At 34.8% G+C, this 21,568-nt stretch overlaps 1 protein-coding gene across 1 annotated transcript in view; it reads left to right on the plus strand.

Annotated features, from left to right (window-relative positions):
- Positions 1 to 21,568, plus strand: part of LOC138421805 (cadherin-10) — a 187,446-nt gene that overhangs the window by 150,202 nt on the left and 15,676 nt on the right. Inside the window, exons 6-9 of the mRNA XM_069556163.1 lie at positions 6,037 to 6,224; positions 7,528 to 7,781; positions 12,634 to 12,770; positions 18,062 to 18,183. Coding sequence (XP_069412264.1) covers positions 6,037 to 6,224; positions 7,528 to 7,781; positions 12,634 to 12,770; positions 18,062 to 18,183 — 701 coding nt within the window. The remainder of the gene's footprint in view (positions 1 to 6,036; positions 6,225 to 7,527; positions 7,782 to 12,633; positions 12,771 to 18,061; positions 18,184 to 21,568) is intronic.

A 21,568-nucleotide genomic window follows, 5' to 3' on the forward strand; every position in this document is an offset into this window, starting at 1 on the left:
CAATACTCCCAGTGAAATCTATGATACAGTAAAATTAATGAAACAAACAAAAAAACATTTTTTTCTTTTTATCTATCTCCCTGCTAAAAGATCCATGATGCAGAAACTTTCTACCATAACCTGATAATCTCCAATTTCATCAGGATAATTTTCTATTTAATTAAAAAAAAAATTCACTTCAGGGAATTTTCTGGCAGTCCACTGGTTAGGATTACATTTTCACTGCCAAGGTCGTGGTTCAGTCCCTGGGCAGGGAACTAAAATCCCACAGGCCACAAGGCATTGCAAATGATAATAATAATAATAATAATAATAATAATTTGCTCCAAAGTATTAAATTCATAGATAAAATTTTAAAATAGAAAATAAGCCACCCATTCCGTTCTTCCTCCCCATAGCTCTAATCATCACAGAAAACAATGATAAATTGTTACTCTTTTTAGTTCACCTAGGTTAACTGTAATTAAGTAATATTTTCTTGTTATTTAAAAAAATTTTGAAGATTGCCTTTTGATTTCTTTTCATGATTCTTGAAAATGGAGCTCAGTGGCATCTCAATCTATTCTCCCCTTAATATAATTATAACACATTTCAAAATTTCTCTATTGGTTATATCACCAAGTTTAACTGTTATGAAATTTCTTTTATATCCACCATTCTCAGCCTTCCTCTCTTTCTATCCCAATAGCATTTTCACTGAAGCAGTAAATATATCTAATACATTTTAACCATATCTTTAAAAAATCCTTTATAATTTTTAAAATGCACTTTCCAAAGTATTATGCATGTAAACATAATTTAAATTTAATACAAAGTATTAAACATGTAAAACATGTTTTACATTCAACATGTTAAAGTTGAATATTTAGTTCAAAACTGTAAAGCATACACCAGCTCTTAAAAGTCTTAAGAGAAACTAAGCCAGATATTTTATTTTCCATGGAATGATTTCCACTATTGACAAAGATCCTCTTTAGTAAAGTTGTATTTTCAGAGACGTTACAGATTTGCGCTTTAGAGGTGCTATTCAAAATTTATTAGTCAAAAATCATGATAGCACTTAGCTTAATTCTAGCAATATTCAGAATTATAAACCTGGGTTCATCAGTATTCCCCCTTCAGCATGGACTGGCTAATCTCTGGAGTTCAGGAAAGTCTGCCATCCCAGACATTTCTTTTTCATTTTCTTAATTCGGATACATAGCTCTCTAGATCTTCTGTATTCCTGTTTCTTGATTTAATTTCTTATTTTCCTGGAATATATTCTTCATTAGGTTATTTTAAAAGGGCTAAAGTGAAAGAAATTTGCTGAGTCTAAAACTATCTTTATTGGGCTATCATACTTGATTAATACTGTGGCTATAGTGAATATTCAAGGTTCAAAATAACTTTATCATCAAATTTTGATGACATTGCTCAGTATCTTTCTAGGATCAGGGGTTACCTTGAAAGGTCCACTGACATTTTGATCCATGTCTTTTATTTTTCCTAACCTCAAATTATATGTTAATTTTTAATCACGTGGACTTCCTTCCACTGTCCTCTAGCTCACCAGATCTGTCCTTTGTGATTTTAATTTTCCCTTTAACCCATCCATTATTTTTTAACTGCTTCAACCCTGACTACTACCAGATGTTGTATTTAGCTTCATATCAGTATAGGGAGCCACTTTTCATTCTCTAGTAAAAATTTTATAACTTTCATTCCTTAAAACATAATGAGTATATTTTAAAAATATGCTCCACCTGATGACTCTACGTTACTTGTTTTGTTGATGTGATCCAGCTAAAGTGTTTTACTTGTCTTGATTTTGCTTTTGAATTTTATGTTATTCCTGCTTTTCACTGTTTTTTTTTTCTTTTCCTACTGACTCTACTTGTGATTCTTTTTGTGTTATTATGTATGTGGGATCAAACCCAGATCTTCTGTACTACAGGTGGATTCTAAACCACTGAGCCACCAGGGAAGCCCTGAATTTTAAATGGAAGATATTTATTTCCATCAAGTGCCAGTAAAGACTAATAACACTTTTAAACAAAGCTGTATTTGTCAATTATTTATGGTGTATATGGGTTTGCTTGTTTGTTTTATGTTTTCATATAGCATGAAGTAGCTATAAGAGAACATAAGTAATCACTACTTTAAAGCATTACAAGGACTTTAAAAATAGTTTTCATTCACATGCAAGACTCTCAAATTGTGTGTGTGTGTGTGTTTGAGGGAGATTATTCACACACACACACACACACACACGTAGTATTTATGGTTTTCCAAACAGAATAGTGTTGAGGTCTTATTTACGTTTTGTAAAAATAATGTCCCACTGTGTATAATTTTCTGAAATTTGCCTTTTTCCACTTAATATGATGCAACTAAGATTTATCCATATTTTTGATGTAACTATAGCTTATATTTTTCAATTTTATATTATGTTAGGATGTGTGATAATATAACAGTTTATTTACCTATTTTCAGGCTGTTTGACATTTGGTTTCTCTTTCTATTTTTTTTTTAACTTTATAAGCAATAATTCCATATGGCATTTCTGCAGCTATTCTTCTCAGAACATTGGTGGATTTTATTTATGATAATATTTAACTTCACATCATAGTATCCTATTATGGGTTGAAATATGTTCCATAAAAATACAGCTTTAAGTCTTTATGTGAAAATAGGGTCTTTATAGAGGTGATCAAATTAAAAGGAGGTATTTAAGTTTGGGGCCCCTTTTGTAATATGAATGGTATCCTTAAAAAGGGGACAATTAGAATACACAGAGGGCCATGCACAGAGGGCCGACAATTTGAAATTACAGGAAATAGATGGCCACGTGGTTGGAATGAGGCATCGACAAATCCAGGAACGCCAATGACTGCTGGCAAGCACTAGAAGCTGGAAAAAGCAAAGAGGGATCTGCTCTAGAGCTGTGGAGAAAAGAATGGCCCTGCCAGATACTTAGGTTTCATAATTCTAGCTTTCAAAACTGTAAGACAATAAAATTTTATTGTTTGAAGCCACCTAGATTTCTTTAAGCTTTTTTATTTTATATTGAAATCAGCCGATTAACAATGCTGTGCTACCTTCAGGTGGATATCAAAGGGACTCAGCCATACACATATGTGTATCCAAAGGAAGAGACAGGTTTCCAGGCAAAGAATTGTGTAGAAAATCTTTCATAAGGAAGAAAACTGCATTAAATCGAAGAGGCAGAATGTATTTGAGAAACGTAAAGAAGACCAGTGTATGGAGACTATTAATTAAGGGAGAAAATGACAGGAATAAGAGTCTGTGGAGGGCCAACCTATCTATGTTTTAAGCACAAATTGAGTTGTCAAATAATTTCAAAGCTCTAAATAATTATTGATTAAATTATTGTTTTCAAAAGGGTGATATGGCTGCAGTGTGCACTCAGAGTATAAAAGATTTAATTGGATTTGGCTAATTATAGGACCTGGCAGATGAGTTAGGTAGTTTCTCAGATATCCAATAAAAGAAAAAGTACATAGTGGCTATTACATTCAAAGAAATACAATGGGAATATGGCAGTGAAAAATTGCGAAGTCGGCCCTGTCCTGTGTAACATCCTCATGATACATACAAATAAACAAGTAAATCATATAATACCTAGCAGTGGTAAATGATAGGAAGAGTGATGCCTTCTCAAAAAGGTTCTTTTTAGTAAAATATTAAGCTTCCGAGGGGTCATAGATGAGTGAGTAGTCACCTGAAGAAGAAAGAGGATGAACCATCTGATTATCCAGGAATAGGTGTTTCTAAGAGAAGAAAGAGCAAAGGCAAAGACAGCCAACAAGACAGTAACTAAGGAATGAACTGAGAGTTGCTGTCAACATTGTGTCTCTCCAGAAATTAATGGAGAGAAAAAAATGTAGAAAAAGAATTGAAAAGTACACATTAAGTGACCAACCAGGGTGTGGTAGAAACGGAGATCTAATGGTGTCTCCTAGTAAAGGACTTTTCACACTGAGATGTTATTGGCCTCTGTATTAGTTTGTTAGGGCTGCCCTTCAAGGCACCACAGAATGTATGACATTTCTCTTCTCATGGTTCTTGAAGCTGGGAGTCCAAGATCAAGATGATTTCTCCTGAGGTTTCTCACTGACTTGTAGATGGCCATCTTCTTTCAGGTTTCACATGGGCTTTCCTCTTGTGCTTGAGTGTGTCTAAACACTTGTCATGTTAGATTAGGGCTCAACCTAACATCCTCATTTAACCTTAATTACCTCTGTAAAGATGTTATATTCTAGTACAGTCATATTCTGAGATCCTGAATAGGGTTTAGGAGTTCAACTTATAAATTTTAAGGGGCCTACCCCCCCAAACACTCAACACATAAGAGAGCCATTTTCTCAGATTTGGTAAATTGTGTTATAACTATTTGAGGACAACGGGGGAAGAAGTTTATGTGAGGGAAATAGTATGTGAGAATATAGAGATGTAGGAAATTAATTTTTGACAAGAAAGATTTTGAAAAGTCCAGTTTGGTATAAATATTTCCTGGAAGTGACAGAAGGAAAGACACATTCAGTTCAGTTCATTTCAGTTCAGTCACTCAGTCGTGTCCGACTCTTTGTCCATGAATCGCAGCACACCAGGCCTCCCTGTCTATCAACAACTCCTGGAGTTCACTCAGACTCACGACCATCAAGTCAGTGATGCATCCAGCCATCTCATCCTCTGTTGTCCCCTTCTCCTCCTGCCCCCAATCCCTCCCAGCATCAGAGTCTTTTCCAATGAGTCAACTCTTCGCATGAGGTGGCCAAAGTACTGGAGTTCCAGCTTCAGCATCATTCCCTCCAAAGAACACCCAGGGCTGATCGTCTTCAGAATGGACTGTTTGGATCTCCTTGCAGTCCAAGGGACTCTCAAGAGTCTTCTCGAACACCACAGTTCAAAAGTATCAATTCTTCGGTGCTTAGCTTTCTTTACAGTCCAACTCTCACATCCATACATGAGCACTGGAAAAACCATAGCCTTGACTAGATGGTCCTTTGTTGGCAAAGTAAGTCTGCTTTTAAATATGCTATCTAGGTTGGTCATAACTTTTGTTCCAAAGAGTAAGCATCTTTTAATTTCATGGCTGCAGTCACCATCTGCAGTGATTTTGGAGCTCAAAAAAATAAAGTCTGACACTGTTTGCACTGTTTCCCCATCTATTTTGCATTAGGAAAGATATAGTCAGGCCAGAGTATGACTAGCTAAGAGGTCTGGACTTTATTATGTATATTAAGGAGAATTACTTAAGGTTTATGAGTGAGAATCTACTCTAATCAGAAGTGTGCTTTGGCTCAATTAATCTGTCAGTAGCATGTAGTTTATAATCAGGTGCTAAAACATAAATCTCATTTAGCAGGAGAGCTGGTTTATGCTGGAAGCACAACTAAAGTCAGGGGCTTAGATAAATTCTTGTTTTGTCTGAATGGAAGAGAGTTTGTCAGAATTTAGTGTTTTCACACTGACACTGTGAAGGATATCTTTGTATTCCTCACAGACTATCCTTTGTGTCTCCTGTCACAAACAGAAGTGGGGTTCCTCCCCACTATGGCTGATTGCATGGTATTTTGTAATGTTCTGCTCTGCAGCTGCAATAAACTGAGTAGTAAATAACTGAAAACAAGAAAGGAAAAACAAAAATATGTTCATTCACTGCAATATAGAAATATTTGTGGTATATTCTGTGATGTGCTGTGATTGTATAAACACATACAGGTACATATTTGTACTCAAAGCTAATCTCTAGTTACTTATGCAAATGCCAAAGAAGACAACATGCTCTTTTTAAAACCAGAATTCTTGGTATAGGTTGTTTCACTAGTAAGCACAGATCAAGCACCCTATATTTCTACTTTTTCTGTCCCAAAACTATATATTATACATATTGTGTGTATTCAACTTATTAGTAAACATCTAATGTAAAGTTTAAGATTTATAATATTTTCTCATACAACATTTTACTTTTAAATACTCTACTGAGGAAATGTCTCTTTCTCTCTCTCTACTTTTCTGTAATCTGTACAGACACTATCCATCTTCGAGTTCTTGAATCCTCCCCAGTTGGCACAGCCATTGGAAGTGTAAAAGCAACTGATGCTGACACTGGGAAAAATGCTGAAGTAGAATACCGAATTATTGATGGTGATGGGACTGATATGTTTGACATTATAACTGAGAAGGACACACAGGAGGGCATCATTACTGTGAAAAAGGTGCAGAACAGCCGTGGAAATAATCATCTGTTTAGAAAGTAGATATTTTGCTATGTGTTATCCACTCAAGCATTGTCCATTAAGAAATATCCCTATCATGTCCCACTGTAAATGCATAAGTATGAGGGACATAAAGCCAAAGATCACCTTGGATGTTCTGACCCAGTGCTTTTGTTAATTAAAACATGAAACCTGAGATTTTACAAAATTTAGAAGGCAAGGTAATATATGTGTGATTGTATTTCTGAGTCACATTAATTAAAGCCCCTTATTAACATTGTTTCCTTAAAAATAGTTAACAGCTAATAATAGCAATATATCATCACAGTTGGAGGCATAAAAAGTAGCATGCCATCTATCCAGATGTATGAAGCAATAATTAGAGTTGCTAATGAAAAGAGACAGCATGGATTGGAAGATAATTTCATTGTTCACATTTTCCCTTCTGCTACATAAATTAAGCTTTTCTGCTCACATATGCTCAGTGATACAATTTAAAGGTAACTAGTTTTTTTATTGTAGCATCAGTACCATCATTATAAGAAAAAGTAAGGCCCAGTAGAATTTAGGTCCTAATAAAACATCCTGCATACTATTTGCATAAAGTAACCACTAGTTAATCACAAAACTCTCCTCAGGTTCTATTACAAAGTTCAAAGTATGCAATGGCAATGACCTGCAAAGGAGGGGCCAACTCAATATTTAAGTTTCTTTTTGTTTCATAATGTAACCTAATTACCAATTACTATCAGAATTTTTCTCTTTACCTAAGGTTGTTCTTATTTTCAGTGTTTCACGTAACTGCTGAAAGGTTTTGTATTAGTCTTCAAATTTTCATCAAATTTATGTAGTACCATGGGCCTGTTAAACGGAGTGGAAATATCACAGCAAATATTTTAAAAGATTACTGAATTTTTTGCTTTGAAAAATTTAGCTGTAGCCAGCAACTCAGCACATACATATATACACACAAACACACACAATCCACCAACCCATGTTTTATAATGGGTTGCCATCATATAAAACAGATATTAATATCCATTTCAATTTTTCTAAGATTTAGAGTCTCATTTTCCTATGTACAGTTCAAGTACATGAAAATAAAACTGAATTCCACCTGATATGTAAAAGTAGTTTTATTTTATATTTTATATTTTTATTACTTTAATTATTTACAGTTAATGAACAACTTGACAGAACTCAATTAGGCTTTAAAAGTCACTCTGTAATTTGGAAAGGACATATGATTCAATTTCCTTCTATCTAATTTGATGATTTATTTGCTTATTTATTCTTAATGCAGCCACTTGACTATGAGAGCCGAAGGCTTTACACTCTGAAGGTTGAAGCAGAAAATACCCATGTGGATCCACGTTTTTATTACCTAGGACCTTTCAAAGATACAACAATTGTGAAAATCTCGATTGAAGATGTGGATGAACCCCCTGTTTTCAGCCGATCTTCCTATCTGTTTGAGGTTCATGAAGATATTGAAGTGGGTACAATCATTGGTACTGTAATGGCAAGAGACCCAGATTCTACTTCTAGCCCCGTTAGGTAAGTATGCTTATACTTACAATGAAAAGAAAGGGAACTGAAGTAAATGGAGAGATGATGAAATTTTATTTAAAGCACTAAATGCATTGAAAGAGCTGTGCATACATTTGCTGAGCACACGTATTTAAAATAAATTGTTTATGTTCTGGGGCAGGGTAGGTATAAGGTTTACAGTTTGCTTCAGTTTTAATCATGCCTGTTACTGAAAACTGGCTTGCATCTTCCTATCTCTTTAAAGTATTTATTGTTCTGACTGATGCCTGATACAGGTGAAGGAGATGTTTTTCAGCTGTGCATTTGCAGTGTAACTAAATCAATTTATTTGTATTTTCGGGTTCTTAAATAAAATGTGAGGTTGAGAGAAGCTTTAGTGATTAAAATGAATATAATTATAACAATGTCATAAGGCACTACGATTTTAGAAACTCTTCTTTATTCCTACCAGCAAAGGGGAGAGTTTTTGGTTGTTCTTTTGGTTATATCAGACAACTTAGAACATTCTAGAAAGATCAGAATCATTTCAAATTTTTCTTTTGCTTTGTTTTCTTATGGCACCTAAAAACATATAAGATGTGATAAACACATACAAATGAGAAAGACAAAGTTTTCGTTGACATTTGTTCTCTCATTTTTAAAAATGTATTAAGTACCTATATATACAATATTCAGCATCAAAATGACTACTCACTTTAAGCTGTTAGTCCATCACTTGTTTTGGATTTCATTTGCTTCCTTAATCCTGAGCAGACTGGTTTTGCTTATCCTTTTTATAATGTGGGCCAGTCAAGAAGAAGTTCAAATGGTTGTACAGTTTCCAAGTACACACCTCTCTGACTCCTAACTATGCAGCAACAGAATTCTGGGAATATGTAATTTTATGTACCATGTGACTCTAGCTCAAAGTTTAAATTCTCTAAGTCCTGTCATATCTTAAGTGCAGTCATTCATATATATATATATATATAATTTAATTTATGTAATTTTACATAAACATTTTCTTATAGTCACATACAGCATGACAGGTTACATATTGGCAGCCAAAACTTGCATATGGTACTCAAGTATAGGTCCCACCTGCCAGCATGACTTTCTCATAAATGTCTTTTCTCCCATCCATTTGTCTTCACTATTGCTGCATTCTTTTTTTGTCTGCACTATTGCTGATTTTTTTTTCAAGATTTTTTTGTCATTTATTTGGTAAACATTTATTGAATATACACTTTTTTTTTTTTATTTTTTCCCTATTAAATACCTAACAAGCATTCCCTTGACATAGCTCCTAACTGACTTTAACAGCCTGTGTTCTGCATTTATAGTTTTCAAAGAGCCTTTTTAAAATAAAAAATAAGTTCAGTTTACATCTAATAACATTATAAAGTGATGATATAAAGATCTATTTCCACTTAATGAAATAGATTCTGACTGCATGGACTGTAGCCTGCCAGGTTCCTCTGTTCCAGGGATTCTCCAAGCAAGAATTCTGGAGTGGGTTGCTACTTCCTTCTGAATCCAGGGATCAAACCCACATCTGTTACATCTCCTGCATTGGGAGGCGAGTTTTTTTTTTACCACTAGCACCATCTGGGAAGCCCCGTCTTATAGACTAATGGTTATTATATGTTAAAATATGTCTGTGGATTCTTCTTTAATTAAATTTTTCATCAAGATGCAAATCTACGGACCAGGAGAAAAAAATATCCATTTATATCTACTAAGCAACAATGAATTAATGACTTCGTTGCTAGTTAATGACAGAGTCTAGCCACGTTTTTTGTTATATATTTGAATTTATACTACCAAGGCAGAAAATGAATATGAATATTTTTGGATGTTAATCTTGATATACCATGCAGATTTATATATACATATATGTTTATATGTAATCAAAGTAATAAAGTAAATTTACTAAACCAATGCATTTAGAGATGGATAACCCACTCCAGTACTCTTGCCTGGAAAATCTGTGGGCAGAGGAGTCTGGTGGGCTGCAGTCCATGGGGTTGCTAAGAGTTGGACACAACCAAGCTACTGCACTTTCACTTTTCACTTTTCACTTTCATGCCTTGGAGAAGGAAATGACAACCCACTCCGGTATTCTTGCCTGGAGAATCCCAGGGACTGCGGAGCCTGGTGGGCTGCTGTCTATGGGGTCGCACAGAGTCGGACACGACTGAAGCGACTTAGCAGCAGCAGCAGCAGCAGCAGCAGCAATGGGGCTTCCAAGGTGGCGCTAGTGGTAAAGAACCTGCCTGCCAATACAGGAGGCATAAGAGACCCAGGTTTGATCCCTGGGTTGGGAAGATCCCCTGGAGTAGGAACTGGAAACCCACTCTAGTATTGTTGCCTGGAAAATTTCATGGACAGATGAGCCAAAGGGCTACAGTTTATGGGGTCACAAAGAGTCGGACACTACGGAATATACACACACACATACAATAGGATAATACTGGTCATATTATAAACTGTCCATGTCATATATCATGGATGCTAATGCAATAATCAAAAGGATTTACCTAAAATATATCTTCTGGAACCGATTTCTAAAATGAAAATGTTAGATAACATGTAGAATTTATCAATAGAGAATTGAAAAATATACAGTTGACCCTTGATCAACTTGGGGATTAAGGGTGTAGATTTCCACCGCCCTTGTGCAGTCAAATATCTGAGTATAACTTCATAGCTGGCCCTTGCATCCATGGCTCTGCATCTGAAGAGTCAACCTCAGATTTATTTATTTTAATAAATGCACACTGTAATTTATATTTGTAGTAAAAATGAAACCATAGAATTCAAACCCATGTTGTGCAAGAGTCAGCAATAATTACGTCAACTGTGAAAAAGAACTAGGATCTCTCTGCATCTTCCAGATAATTTCACATAATCATTTAAATTTATCATTGTTTTCTAAACTGAAGTACAAAAAAAAGACAAAACACATATAAAATGGCTTTGACAAAGAAAATGATACTTTATATTGATTTATAACCTTCAATTTCCTGCCATAATTCTATAGAAATAAGGATATTTATTATTTGCCAAAATGCCAAAGGAGTCATTATTTCTTTTATTCAACAAATATTCGTGGGTGACCATATCAGTTACTAATATGTTTCTCAAAATATTTTCAGTTTGTTAAGAAAGTAGATTCAGTGTGAGAAGTAATATTCATTGAGTATGTACTAGACACTAAGTATGATGCTTGCTGTTTTCATGTTTGATTTCCTGTTTGAGATGTAAGATGAACTCCTAACACAATATGGTAAATGGCAAGGTGCTTTAGGATGAAAGGGGACAGATAGCTTCTACTTCAGGTAATAATGGAATACTCCAAGAAGGAGGTAAAATTTATGTTGGATTTTTCAGTAGTGTAAAAATTTTGTCAACTTGAAATGTAATTTATAAATTATTTCAGATACAATATTTTGCTTTATTTGTGAATGGCTAAAACATGTAGTTTGAATAGAAAACTAAATTCATGTTATGTTGTTAGAGAGGGCTGGGGTTTATTAAGGAAATTTGTAAATTACTAGTCTATTCCCCTTAGAACAGACTTAAAATAAAAATCTAAAATAGGCCATCCTCAAACATAAAATCACATTAACTCTATTGGTCTGTTAAATTATTTTTCTAATTCAATTTATTCAAATCCAGCATAAAGATCATATATTTCAACTACTTTTTGGAAACATTATACAAGTTTGGAACAAGAAAAGATTAAAAAGTTTTATGGCACTTTCAAAATTATTTTGTATTATTACTTATAAAATATAATTTAAAATACTATTTCATATATTTTCCTTAAATAAATGACTGTTGTGGCTTAGGAAAATATGTGCCATAACGTATTACTCCAGTTTTGTCATGTTTATCTTGCTTTATTTTTAAAATGTTTTAATAGGGAACATTAAAGATAACTTGGGGGATTATGCTTGCTGCCTCCAGAATTTCAAGATATTCATAAACCACTAGGAGTGTGAAGTGGCAGGAAACACCAATGAGAGTTACTCTTTTAAACCTTGAGTGACAATCTCCAAAATAATGGGATTTATACCAACTACATCATCCTAATGGATAAACCTGTTGTTAGGCTTTGGAATAACACTCAACACTATGCCTTTAATCAATTTGCAGAATAGTTGCCTTTTAAATACATACACTAAGATTTTATTTGATAAAATATCTAGAAACTCCTATCCCAAACTTTTTTACTCAAAATATCTCTGGTTAAAATGTATGCATTTTATAGTGATACATGTAGGTAAGAATCTGAAGCAAACCAGGTATCATATTGAAACTTTGAAACTTTGGAACACTGTCATAATTTGATAACCTACTACTCTGAGGAAACTAACATCTCCAATATTCTTACTCCAAAACTTTGCTTCTGGGAATGATCTTTTGTATTTGACCCATGTAATAATTCTTTAATAGGATTAACAATCACTAGATAAATTCAGTTGGTAGGGTAAAACTTGTAATTCTAAGCTTTGTGGAAAAAAATACATTAGGGCCAGTTAAATATGCAATACATGGTGACTTAATAACATAAAACATTGAGAACACCAGCATTTAAATGCACAGTAAAAGTCAATTCAGCCTTAGGAAGAGGTTTTGGGGAGATGGTAGAGGGTCAATGTGTATAAGTGTGTGTATGTGTGTGTGTGTGTGTGTGTTGTGTGTGTATGTGTGTGTATGATAAATCCATGACACAGTCTGCATTCTGGATCAGTACTTTGCCCTTTCCTAAAATTATTAAATATCACTATATGTGTGTCTCTGCATTTCACCCTTTTCTCCTGCAAGCCATCAATAATACTGCCATGTATTTTTCTCTGCCTTCTATGTTCAGATTTTCCTTGGATCGCCATACTGACCTTGACAGGATCTTTAACATACATTCTGGAAATGGATCCCTTTATACATCAAAGCCACTTGACCGTGAACTATCTCAGTGGCACAATCTTACTGTTATAGCTGCTGAAATCAGTAAGATGAATTTTATGTATATCATATTTAGCATAATTTTAGGTTTTATTTTATATTAAGAATAATTCCATCTCATTGCACAAATGAATTGTAATTTTAATCTAAGGTTTGAAAGGGCTCCTTAACACCTATAATTTTTTTAATAGTTTCTATATATACTGAGAAATAGCTGTGGGCATCCACAGATCTACATTTAGTATTAACTAATAAAAATGATCTAGAATTAGAAACTAAAGATATTCTCTTTGGGGGAAAGGGAAGTGCATTAAATTCATCACATGGACACTATGAATTAAAATTTATGCTGAAATGCTGGAAGTCCATTTTTTAACAATAAACACAGAGATAGATATGATTACTTCTTTTTGACAGGTGAAGAAACAAAAGTATCCTTAATAATAGCTAACATTAAGCACTCTAAACAGGTATTCTAAGAAATTTAAATCAATTTTTCTTCCTAATATTTGTATTGACCTTATTTAACAGAGAATGAAGTAAGACTCCAGGGATTTTAGTAACTTGTCCAAAGTCACAATGCCAGAAGTAATAAAACTGGGATTTGAAACTAGTCATTCTGTTTTTAGATCTAATAATTATTCTATACTTAATTTATAAAAGTTCACCCAACTAGTATCAGACAGAGCCAGCATTCAAAGTCATGTGTGCATGCTAAGTCACTTCAGCCATGTCCAGCTCTCTGTGAACTTATGGCCTGTTGCCCACCAGGCTCCTCTGTCCATGGGACGCTCCAGGCAAGAATACTGGAGTGGGTTACTATGCTCTCCTCCAGGGGATCTTCACAGCACAGGAACAGAGCCCGTGCGTCTCTTGTGTCCCTTGCACTGGCAGGCAGGTTCTTCACCCTAGCACCACCTGGGAGGCCCATTCAAAGTCTTATTTGTCTCCAATTGCAAATGTTCTTGCCCATATACAGAACTGGGATACATAATCTTTAGAGCTCATTGTAAAATGAAAATCTCAGGCCTCATGTTAAAATATGATGAAGAAATTTAAGATGGCAACAGCAGAGCATTAAATAAGGGTGGGGCCTTCTGAGTGTGAGGCCCTGCTCCATTGTACATGCCCCTGAAGCAAGCCCTGTCCACACATGCAAACCTGTTCATGGTTTCTGATTTCTGTATTATGACATGTGCATGGAATAGAGCAACTCTGTCTTAAATAGAAGCATTAATTAGGGACTAAATCATGGTGTTAAAAAAAAAAGACTATACATTTCAGATCTGAAAAGTAAGCTGAATCCACAAACATATAACAAGGTCAAGTTATTTGAAGTAATCATCCCAAGATTTGGAAGGCAGGGCACTGGGGCTGAAATATCAAGCCCCAGAAGGATGGAGCTGGGCCAGACTCATCATCAGCAATGAACTTAATGCCTCAAGAGAAAGTACTAGACTTAATTTTTTTTCTTACATCTAGCTCTGAAATATAGAGGAACTCTAACATCCAAATGATCCAGGTTTTCCATAATGAAATATAAATGGCTGTACCTCTCAGGGTGAACTGAAGAGTTGTTGAGGTTTTCTTAAGGAAAGGTTTTATTTCTGTATCTGTATCCATATCACAATGTTAAATGTGCTTGACAGGATCCAGTCTGATTATTCCAAAATCACGATTGTTTGTGCTCTCTGCTCTAGTCAAGCTCCTTATTCAAGCCTAATGAGCTAGGAATTGCATTTTCCATTTCAGATACTTTGAGAAATTTAACTTCTAAAGCTAGTTGAAATAATTACAATTCTGTAAAAAGCTAAGTCAATTATGTTCTTCGTTTTAAGAACTAAACCTACTTTTTGCCCTTAAATAAAACCAGTCTACGGAGTAACTGCTGGAAATGCCTACCTGCCAAACCACACACAGTGAGGGGCCCATCACGCTGTTCTGATTATTAAATGGAATGAGGGTGAGAGGGAAACAGCATATAGGGCATTGTTTTTGCTAGATTTTGAACACTGGTAAGTGTGCCATTCATCCAGAACGGTGCAGAATGGCCTAAAAATGTACATCTTATCAATGTTTTTCCAGATCCTGCCTCTAACAGTTTAATTCTACATTCCTTAGCAGTGTATCCTATCATATGGCAAGTTCTATTCTAGGCAGTCATTTAGTGCATTATACCATGGAGTAATTTATTCTTCTTGGGGAAAAAATTAAATGCCATGTGGAGAATATAAAATCTAAAACTAAGGTCACCATCAGGGATTGTAAAACACATGGTTGTAGAAATCAATGAGTTCCTATAACCATATCTGAGAATTAAACTATAAGCATTGCAATACATTCTGAGAACAGTAGAGCAAAGTTTCTGACCAAGGGCTCCATTTTCCATACCTGCTTCCTTATTAGTGGAAACTCTTGCCCTAAGGAGGTACAAAAGATACTTCTTTCTAAAACCTGGGATTTCTAGATGGCAATTTATATTTTCTTCTTCCTGGAGGTATAGAAAAGCCTGTGAATATGTGGCATGGTTTTACCTTAGGACATAGATTTTAAGATCGTAGATTGCTCACAAGTTCTCACTACACTAGAGTTTGGAGGACGGCCGAGAGGCTCAGGTGGTAAAAATAAGCCGGCTCCTATTCAGTATGATGCTTCCTGGGAAGGCTTTATATCTTTATTTATACATAAGCTGCCACATCTGCCAGTAAAAAGATTAGTGTAAGCACTGTTTTTTTTTTGAATAGATGACTCCAGGCCTGATGCTTTACAAAGCATGTTTATCCCTGTGGATTTGGCTTTGATTTGAAGAGCCTTGAGTTACGTGTAAAGAGGCTGGAGAATCTCTGTATTGTGTTAGAGAAGGGACTGACAGTGCAGTTTTTTTAGATGTGAAACTTTTCTGTCTTTCTTGGCTTCTGTGGCACAGTTAGAAAGTGAATTGCTACCAACAAAAGAGTTATTTTTATGTCAAGACTTTGTATTGAAAGAAAACATTTTGCTTATGTCCACTAACTATAAAAGTAGGTTAAAGAGCACATTCTAGAAAATATGAATCATACCTCCCCACTCTTCCCCATAGCAACAAGTAACTCTGGGTAGTTGAGGATTCATTTATAGGTGAATCACTATGCCTCTAGGTATTAGCAAATGGCTTAGGAGTAAGATAGGTAGAAAAATAGTGGAATAGCATTTTTCTCTTTTTTTCTCTTCTCTCCACTTTTCCCCAAAAGTACTCCTCTTGACCCCCACATGAACTGTAAGAAAACTAGTTGACGTATTTTTATAGTGTAGATGCTTTGTATGGAGAAAGAAAGATTAAGCTTTTAAACAATGTAAGGAAATGAAGAAGATATGACAGTGAAAATAAAGACAATCTTAATAATAATAGTCAATGTGTATTGAAAGTGAAAATCGCTCAGTCCTGTCCGACTCTTTGCAAATCCATGGGCTATAAAATCCATGGAATTCTCCAGGCCAGAATACTGGAATTTGTAGCTCTTCCCTTCTCTAGGGGATCTTCCCAACCCAGGAATCAACCGGGGGTCTCCTGCATAGCAGCCGGATTCTTTACCAACTGAGCTATCAAGGAAGCCCCTGATAATAACATGTATTAGTGTTGAGTGTTTACCAATGAACTGATACTTTGTTAAGAAATTTTCTTGTATTCACTCACCTAGTTATTCAAATAACTTCATAAGATCAAAAGTTCTATTTTGATTCATGTTGAATAAACTGAGGCATTAGAGAAAGAGTGTAAACTGGACAAAGTTAAACACTGAATGAATGGTGAACCTGGGAATCAAGTCTGACTCCAGAGTCTAAACTCTAATAACCACCTGACATACTAAGAAGTAAAAAACATGTAGCAGTAGATGAGCAAATATGAAATTAGAGTCTGACAGTTGAATAGTTTTGGGTTAAGAAGGTTGAAGGAGGACTGAACAATAGTGTTAAAGAAGGGAAGTGTTTTAAATTTTCTCTTGAAAAGAGGAAAGAAAGGTAAATCCATTTCAAATGGATTTAGAATTCTGTCTGCCTCCCTGCCAAACAATTAGCTCTTAGATGTCATTTTTTGAAACTGCTGATTTCATTATTTTGGTTACATTATAATTATATGCAAAAAAGGAAGCAGAAATAAATTATTTTGTGTCGTGATGTACTCCCTGTTTGTACCTGAGATTTTTTTACCACTTGTATCTGAAAACTATTTAGATAAAATTAGAAATTCAAATAAATTTCACAAAGGGAAAATCATTATTCATAACCCATGTAGATAGAGGCCATTTAATAACATGGTTACTATCCCCCAGCTCACCTACTTTTTTTTTCCTTTGCTTTATTTTTAGCTAATTACTCCTTTCTTCTTTTATATTGATCTTGAGTTTGATTTTGCCAAAGTTCACAAAGAACTTGAACTATATCCAGAGACTGAGATTTTGAGATCATGAAGGCTGATGACTATAACCTTAATTTAAGATGCTCAAACACTCTCAGGATATCAGTGCAAGTTCCTGGAAAAATCCTTAGAGGGCAAAATACAGTTATGATTAATATGAGTTTGTTACCCAAGGATAAGCCAAACAGACATGTTTTAAAATTACATTTTAAAATTTACAAAAAATGCATGTTTTTATGTGAAAATTTTGATGATCTTGATTTTGGCAAAAAGACTAATGATTATTATACTACATATAACTATTGAACTAATATTGTTATACAAAATTGAGCTTATATGAAACGGTACAATTAACAATTTTATTAATGAAACATTTAAAATCTTGTGTTTCATTGTAAATTTCCATTCAATTTGATAGTAGATATATAGTAAAATTCCCAAAAAGATAGTTGACAGTAGCTGTTGAAATATATTTTAGTGATAAAAGTAGTCAGAAGGGTAGGTTGTAATTAACAACTACCACATAAAAGGGGACCTCAGGCAAGTTACTGATTCATCTAATACTACTCTTTATCCAAAAAAATGGTATAAATTATGAAATCTAATGATGTATAATAAAGATTTAATAAATATTTGTTCTTATGTTGTATATTTGGAGAGTGAAGACACAAATATTATGTGAAATCAATTACACAGGATTGTGCTTTTAAAAAGATTTTTCAAAATATTAATAGTACTCTTGAGCCCAATAATAGCTGAATTCATGACTACTTAATTAGGCTCTGTAGTAATTTTCTTTATTGCATTTGTTCATTATGATAGTAGAATGAAGTTGATGCTATTTGAATATGAGCACTTAATATCTGTAAGATGCTTATATAAGTTAAATCTGGTGTACAAATGTGTCTTCCTAAACAAACTTTTCCTCTCCTTTTTCTAGACAATCCCAAAGAGATGACTCGAGTGGCTGTTTTCGTGAGAATTTTGGATGTTAATGACAATGCTCCACAATTCGCTGTGTTCTATGACACCTTTGTCTGTGAAAATGCCAGACCAGGACAAGTAAGCACCCATAGGATTTAAAAGCATAGGAAGATTTTCAAGGGGCACTTCAAATATTTTTCTTTTCCTAATCTTGAGAGGAATGAGCAAACAGAGATAAAATCATTCATTGAAAGTCCCAGAAATATAATTAGAACAAACAAATAGCAAAGCCCAGTTAGTCAGTGAGTGTTAGTCACTCAGTTGTGTCCTGCTCTTTGAGACACCATGGACTGTAGCCCTCCAGGCTTATCTATCCATTGAATTCTCCAGGCAAGAATACTGGAGTGAATAGCCATTCCCATCTCCAGGGGATCTTCCTGACCCAGGAATTGAACCTGAGTCTCCTGCATTGCAGGCAGATATGAAGTAGTAGCTGCAAAACTTAAGGTGTAAGAGAAAATAACTTTTTAACTTTCAAAAACAAAGACAAATGAATAAACAAAAGGGAAAAGAAATGCTGATGTGTCATTAGATAAATATTGGTAACTGCTTGCAGGACAGGAAATGAAAGTTGGGGAAAACACAAATATTTGAGATCATCAAAACATTCCATCACTATTCCAACATATTCAAATACAGTTTTGGAGCAGGGCAAAAGAACTCGCTCCTAAGGCTTAGACTTGTGTTTCATCATTAGAGCAACACATAAAGTGCTTAATGACTTGGTTTTCATCCTTTAAAGCATTCTTCCTATACCAGCTTTGTTTATAACTCTTCAAATCTTTTCCTCAGTGGGCTCATTCTGTTGTTTGAAAAGTGCCAGCCTGTATGGTTGAAAGAAATGCTCTTAATTGGTTTGAGTGCCGTTTTCACAGAAGGGAGCTGCATGTTATAAATAATAATTGGAAATCAAACGTGTTTTATTAAAGAAAGAGAAGCCATTACGAAACTGTATTGTGTTTAGACTTCGTTTGATGCTCTTTATAAACATCAATGTCATTGTTACATTTTTATGCAAATTATATTGTGAAATAAATTCTTCCTTAGGAAGATTCTAACAGAAATTCAATAGCCTGTCTATTGTCTGAAATGGTAAAATTGCTGCAATTGGATTCTTTTTTTTTTTTTTTTTAGATGAAAATGTTATGGAAATGTTTAATTTGGAATATTTAAAGGACTTAGCTACTTCCGACCTACTTCTTCATGAAACAGTGTGCCCTAAAAATACAATTCCAAATAGTTCTGTGCTTGGCAGGCTCAGCATGATATAAGTTGAAGCCTTTTCTGTAGGAGATGAATTACCCACTTTGAAACTGCTGCATACATTGCTCCCTCTATGGTTATTCTATTTGATTTTCAAGAGATATCTTTTCAGAGCATTTGAGTCATTGTAAATATGCATTCCCAAATGTATTCAAAATACACAAAATAAGGGATTGTGTTTGTTTATTTTCCTTATGCCTTTTTTCTTTCTTTGAACCTATATCTGGCTCAGTAATTTTATATTCTTTGAACTTTTAAAACCAAGTTGGTATATTGAGGGAAAATAATCAAATCAAAGATGATGTTAATTTTAAAAAGTAATTAGTCTATTTTGACAAACTTGACAGGAAGAATATGATTATTAATTTTTGTCTAATTGGCTGCATGTGCAAAACCTTCCCATATTAGTTACTTTTAATAAGACCAGCTTGTTAGATGTCAGTTTGGTCTCATAGGCAGAAACACGTTTGCTTGAATTAAACTATTAAATACTCACTGGTGGAATTCTAGGTTACATCATCCTAGCAGGCAAAATCAAAATAGTTATTTGATAAAGTCTTTCCTCACTGAATCTTTCTTAAAATTAATTTAAGTCTGTCTTCCCGCCTTCCAGGGAAGTAGGAGCTTTTGGGGGACTTCTGGATTTGCTTTAGTTATTTATACAGTAGTTCAGTCCACCCAGAACTTCTCTGAATTAAGTGCTCTTTAAGAGCAGCATTTAATCAATATGGAACATAATTCCATTCATTTGGGGTATGGACACATTGAGAGTATGTTTTGTGTGCTAAGTGGCTCAGTCATGTCTGACTCTTTGCGGTCTCATGGACTGAAGCCACCAGGCTCCTCTGTTCATGGAATTTTCCAGGTAAGAATACTGGAGTGGGTTACCACTTTCTACTCCAGGGGATCTTCCCTACACAGGGATCAAACCCACATCTCTTGCATTGGCAAGTGGATTCCTTATCACTCTCATCACCTGGGATGCCCCAATGAGACAGAAATAAAGCTAAGTGTCACCCCTCCTCCTTTCTTGGGGCTTCCCAGATGGTGCCAGTGCTAAAGAACCACCTGCCAATGAAGGAAACATAAGAAACATGGGTTCAATCCTTGATCTCTGGGTAGGGGAGATTCCCTGGGAGAAAGAAATGGCAACCCACTTCATTATTCTTGCCTGAAGAATCCCATGGGCAGAGGAACCTGGCAGGCTACAGTCCAAAGGGCTGCACAGAGTCAGACACAACAGAAGCTATTTAGCACGCACCACACTCTTTTCTTGTCTATTCCCCATCTGAAGGGTAGAAGACTTTCCCCCTTGGAAAAGGATGTAATTTACGTATATGAATAGTCCCTTCTTATGCTTAAACAATTGAAGGCAAAAGAAGAGGGCAGCAGAGGATGAGATGGTTGGATAGCATTACAGATTCAATGGCCATGAACTTGGGCAAACTCCAGGAGATAGTGAGGACAGAGAGGTCTGGTGTACTGCAGTCCATGAGGTCACAGAGTTGGACACGACTTAGCAACTGGACAACAACAATGCTCGAATGAGGCAACCAGACTCCCATTTTTTCCATTTGACAGTCAGAGGACCTTGGGAAGGGGCAGAAGAGAGGACTGGCTATTTCTCTTTCTTCCATTTTCTCTCAGGCATGCCTTGCTCCTTTAGTTAATAAAATATATTTTAATAATATTTAATATCATTGGCTCAATAACATTAGTTTGAGCAAACTCTGAAAGATTGTATTAACTGCTTTATATATGTGCCATCTTTTGTTTTTTATTAAATGGATAAGTCATTAGCCATAAATTCTTGATTTATTTAATCTTAAATTACCACTAAAAAATCATAAAATGATGTTATATTTTTAAATAAATATTTTGAATTATTTCAAGTTTTAAATTATTTTTCTGCTACTTATTTCTAATGAGAAATATTTATCTTTATTTGGCCCAGTTATATTTCTTGCATCACTCTGAAGTAAACAATTCAGGAGTACTTCCATTTTTATTTTTATAGAATAGTATAAGAGAAAAAATAATTTAATACGGAATAGTTAAAATAATTTATTTTTCTAATTATTTTACAGTTTTAAACTTCATTTCAGTTCAGTCACTCAGTCATGTCCGACTCTTTGCGATCCCATGGACTGCAGCACACCAGGCTTCCTTGTCCATCCACCAACTCCCAGAGCTTATGAGT

Source organism: Ovis canadensis, chromosome 16 (genome assembly GCF_042477335.2).
Source record: "Ovis canadensis isolate MfBH-ARS-UI-01 breed Bighorn chromosome 16, ARS-UI_OviCan_v2, whole genome shotgun sequence".
In the NCBI taxonomy this organism is placed as follows: domain Eukaryota; kingdom Metazoa; phylum Chordata; class Mammalia; order Artiodactyla; family Bovidae; genus Ovis; species Ovis canadensis.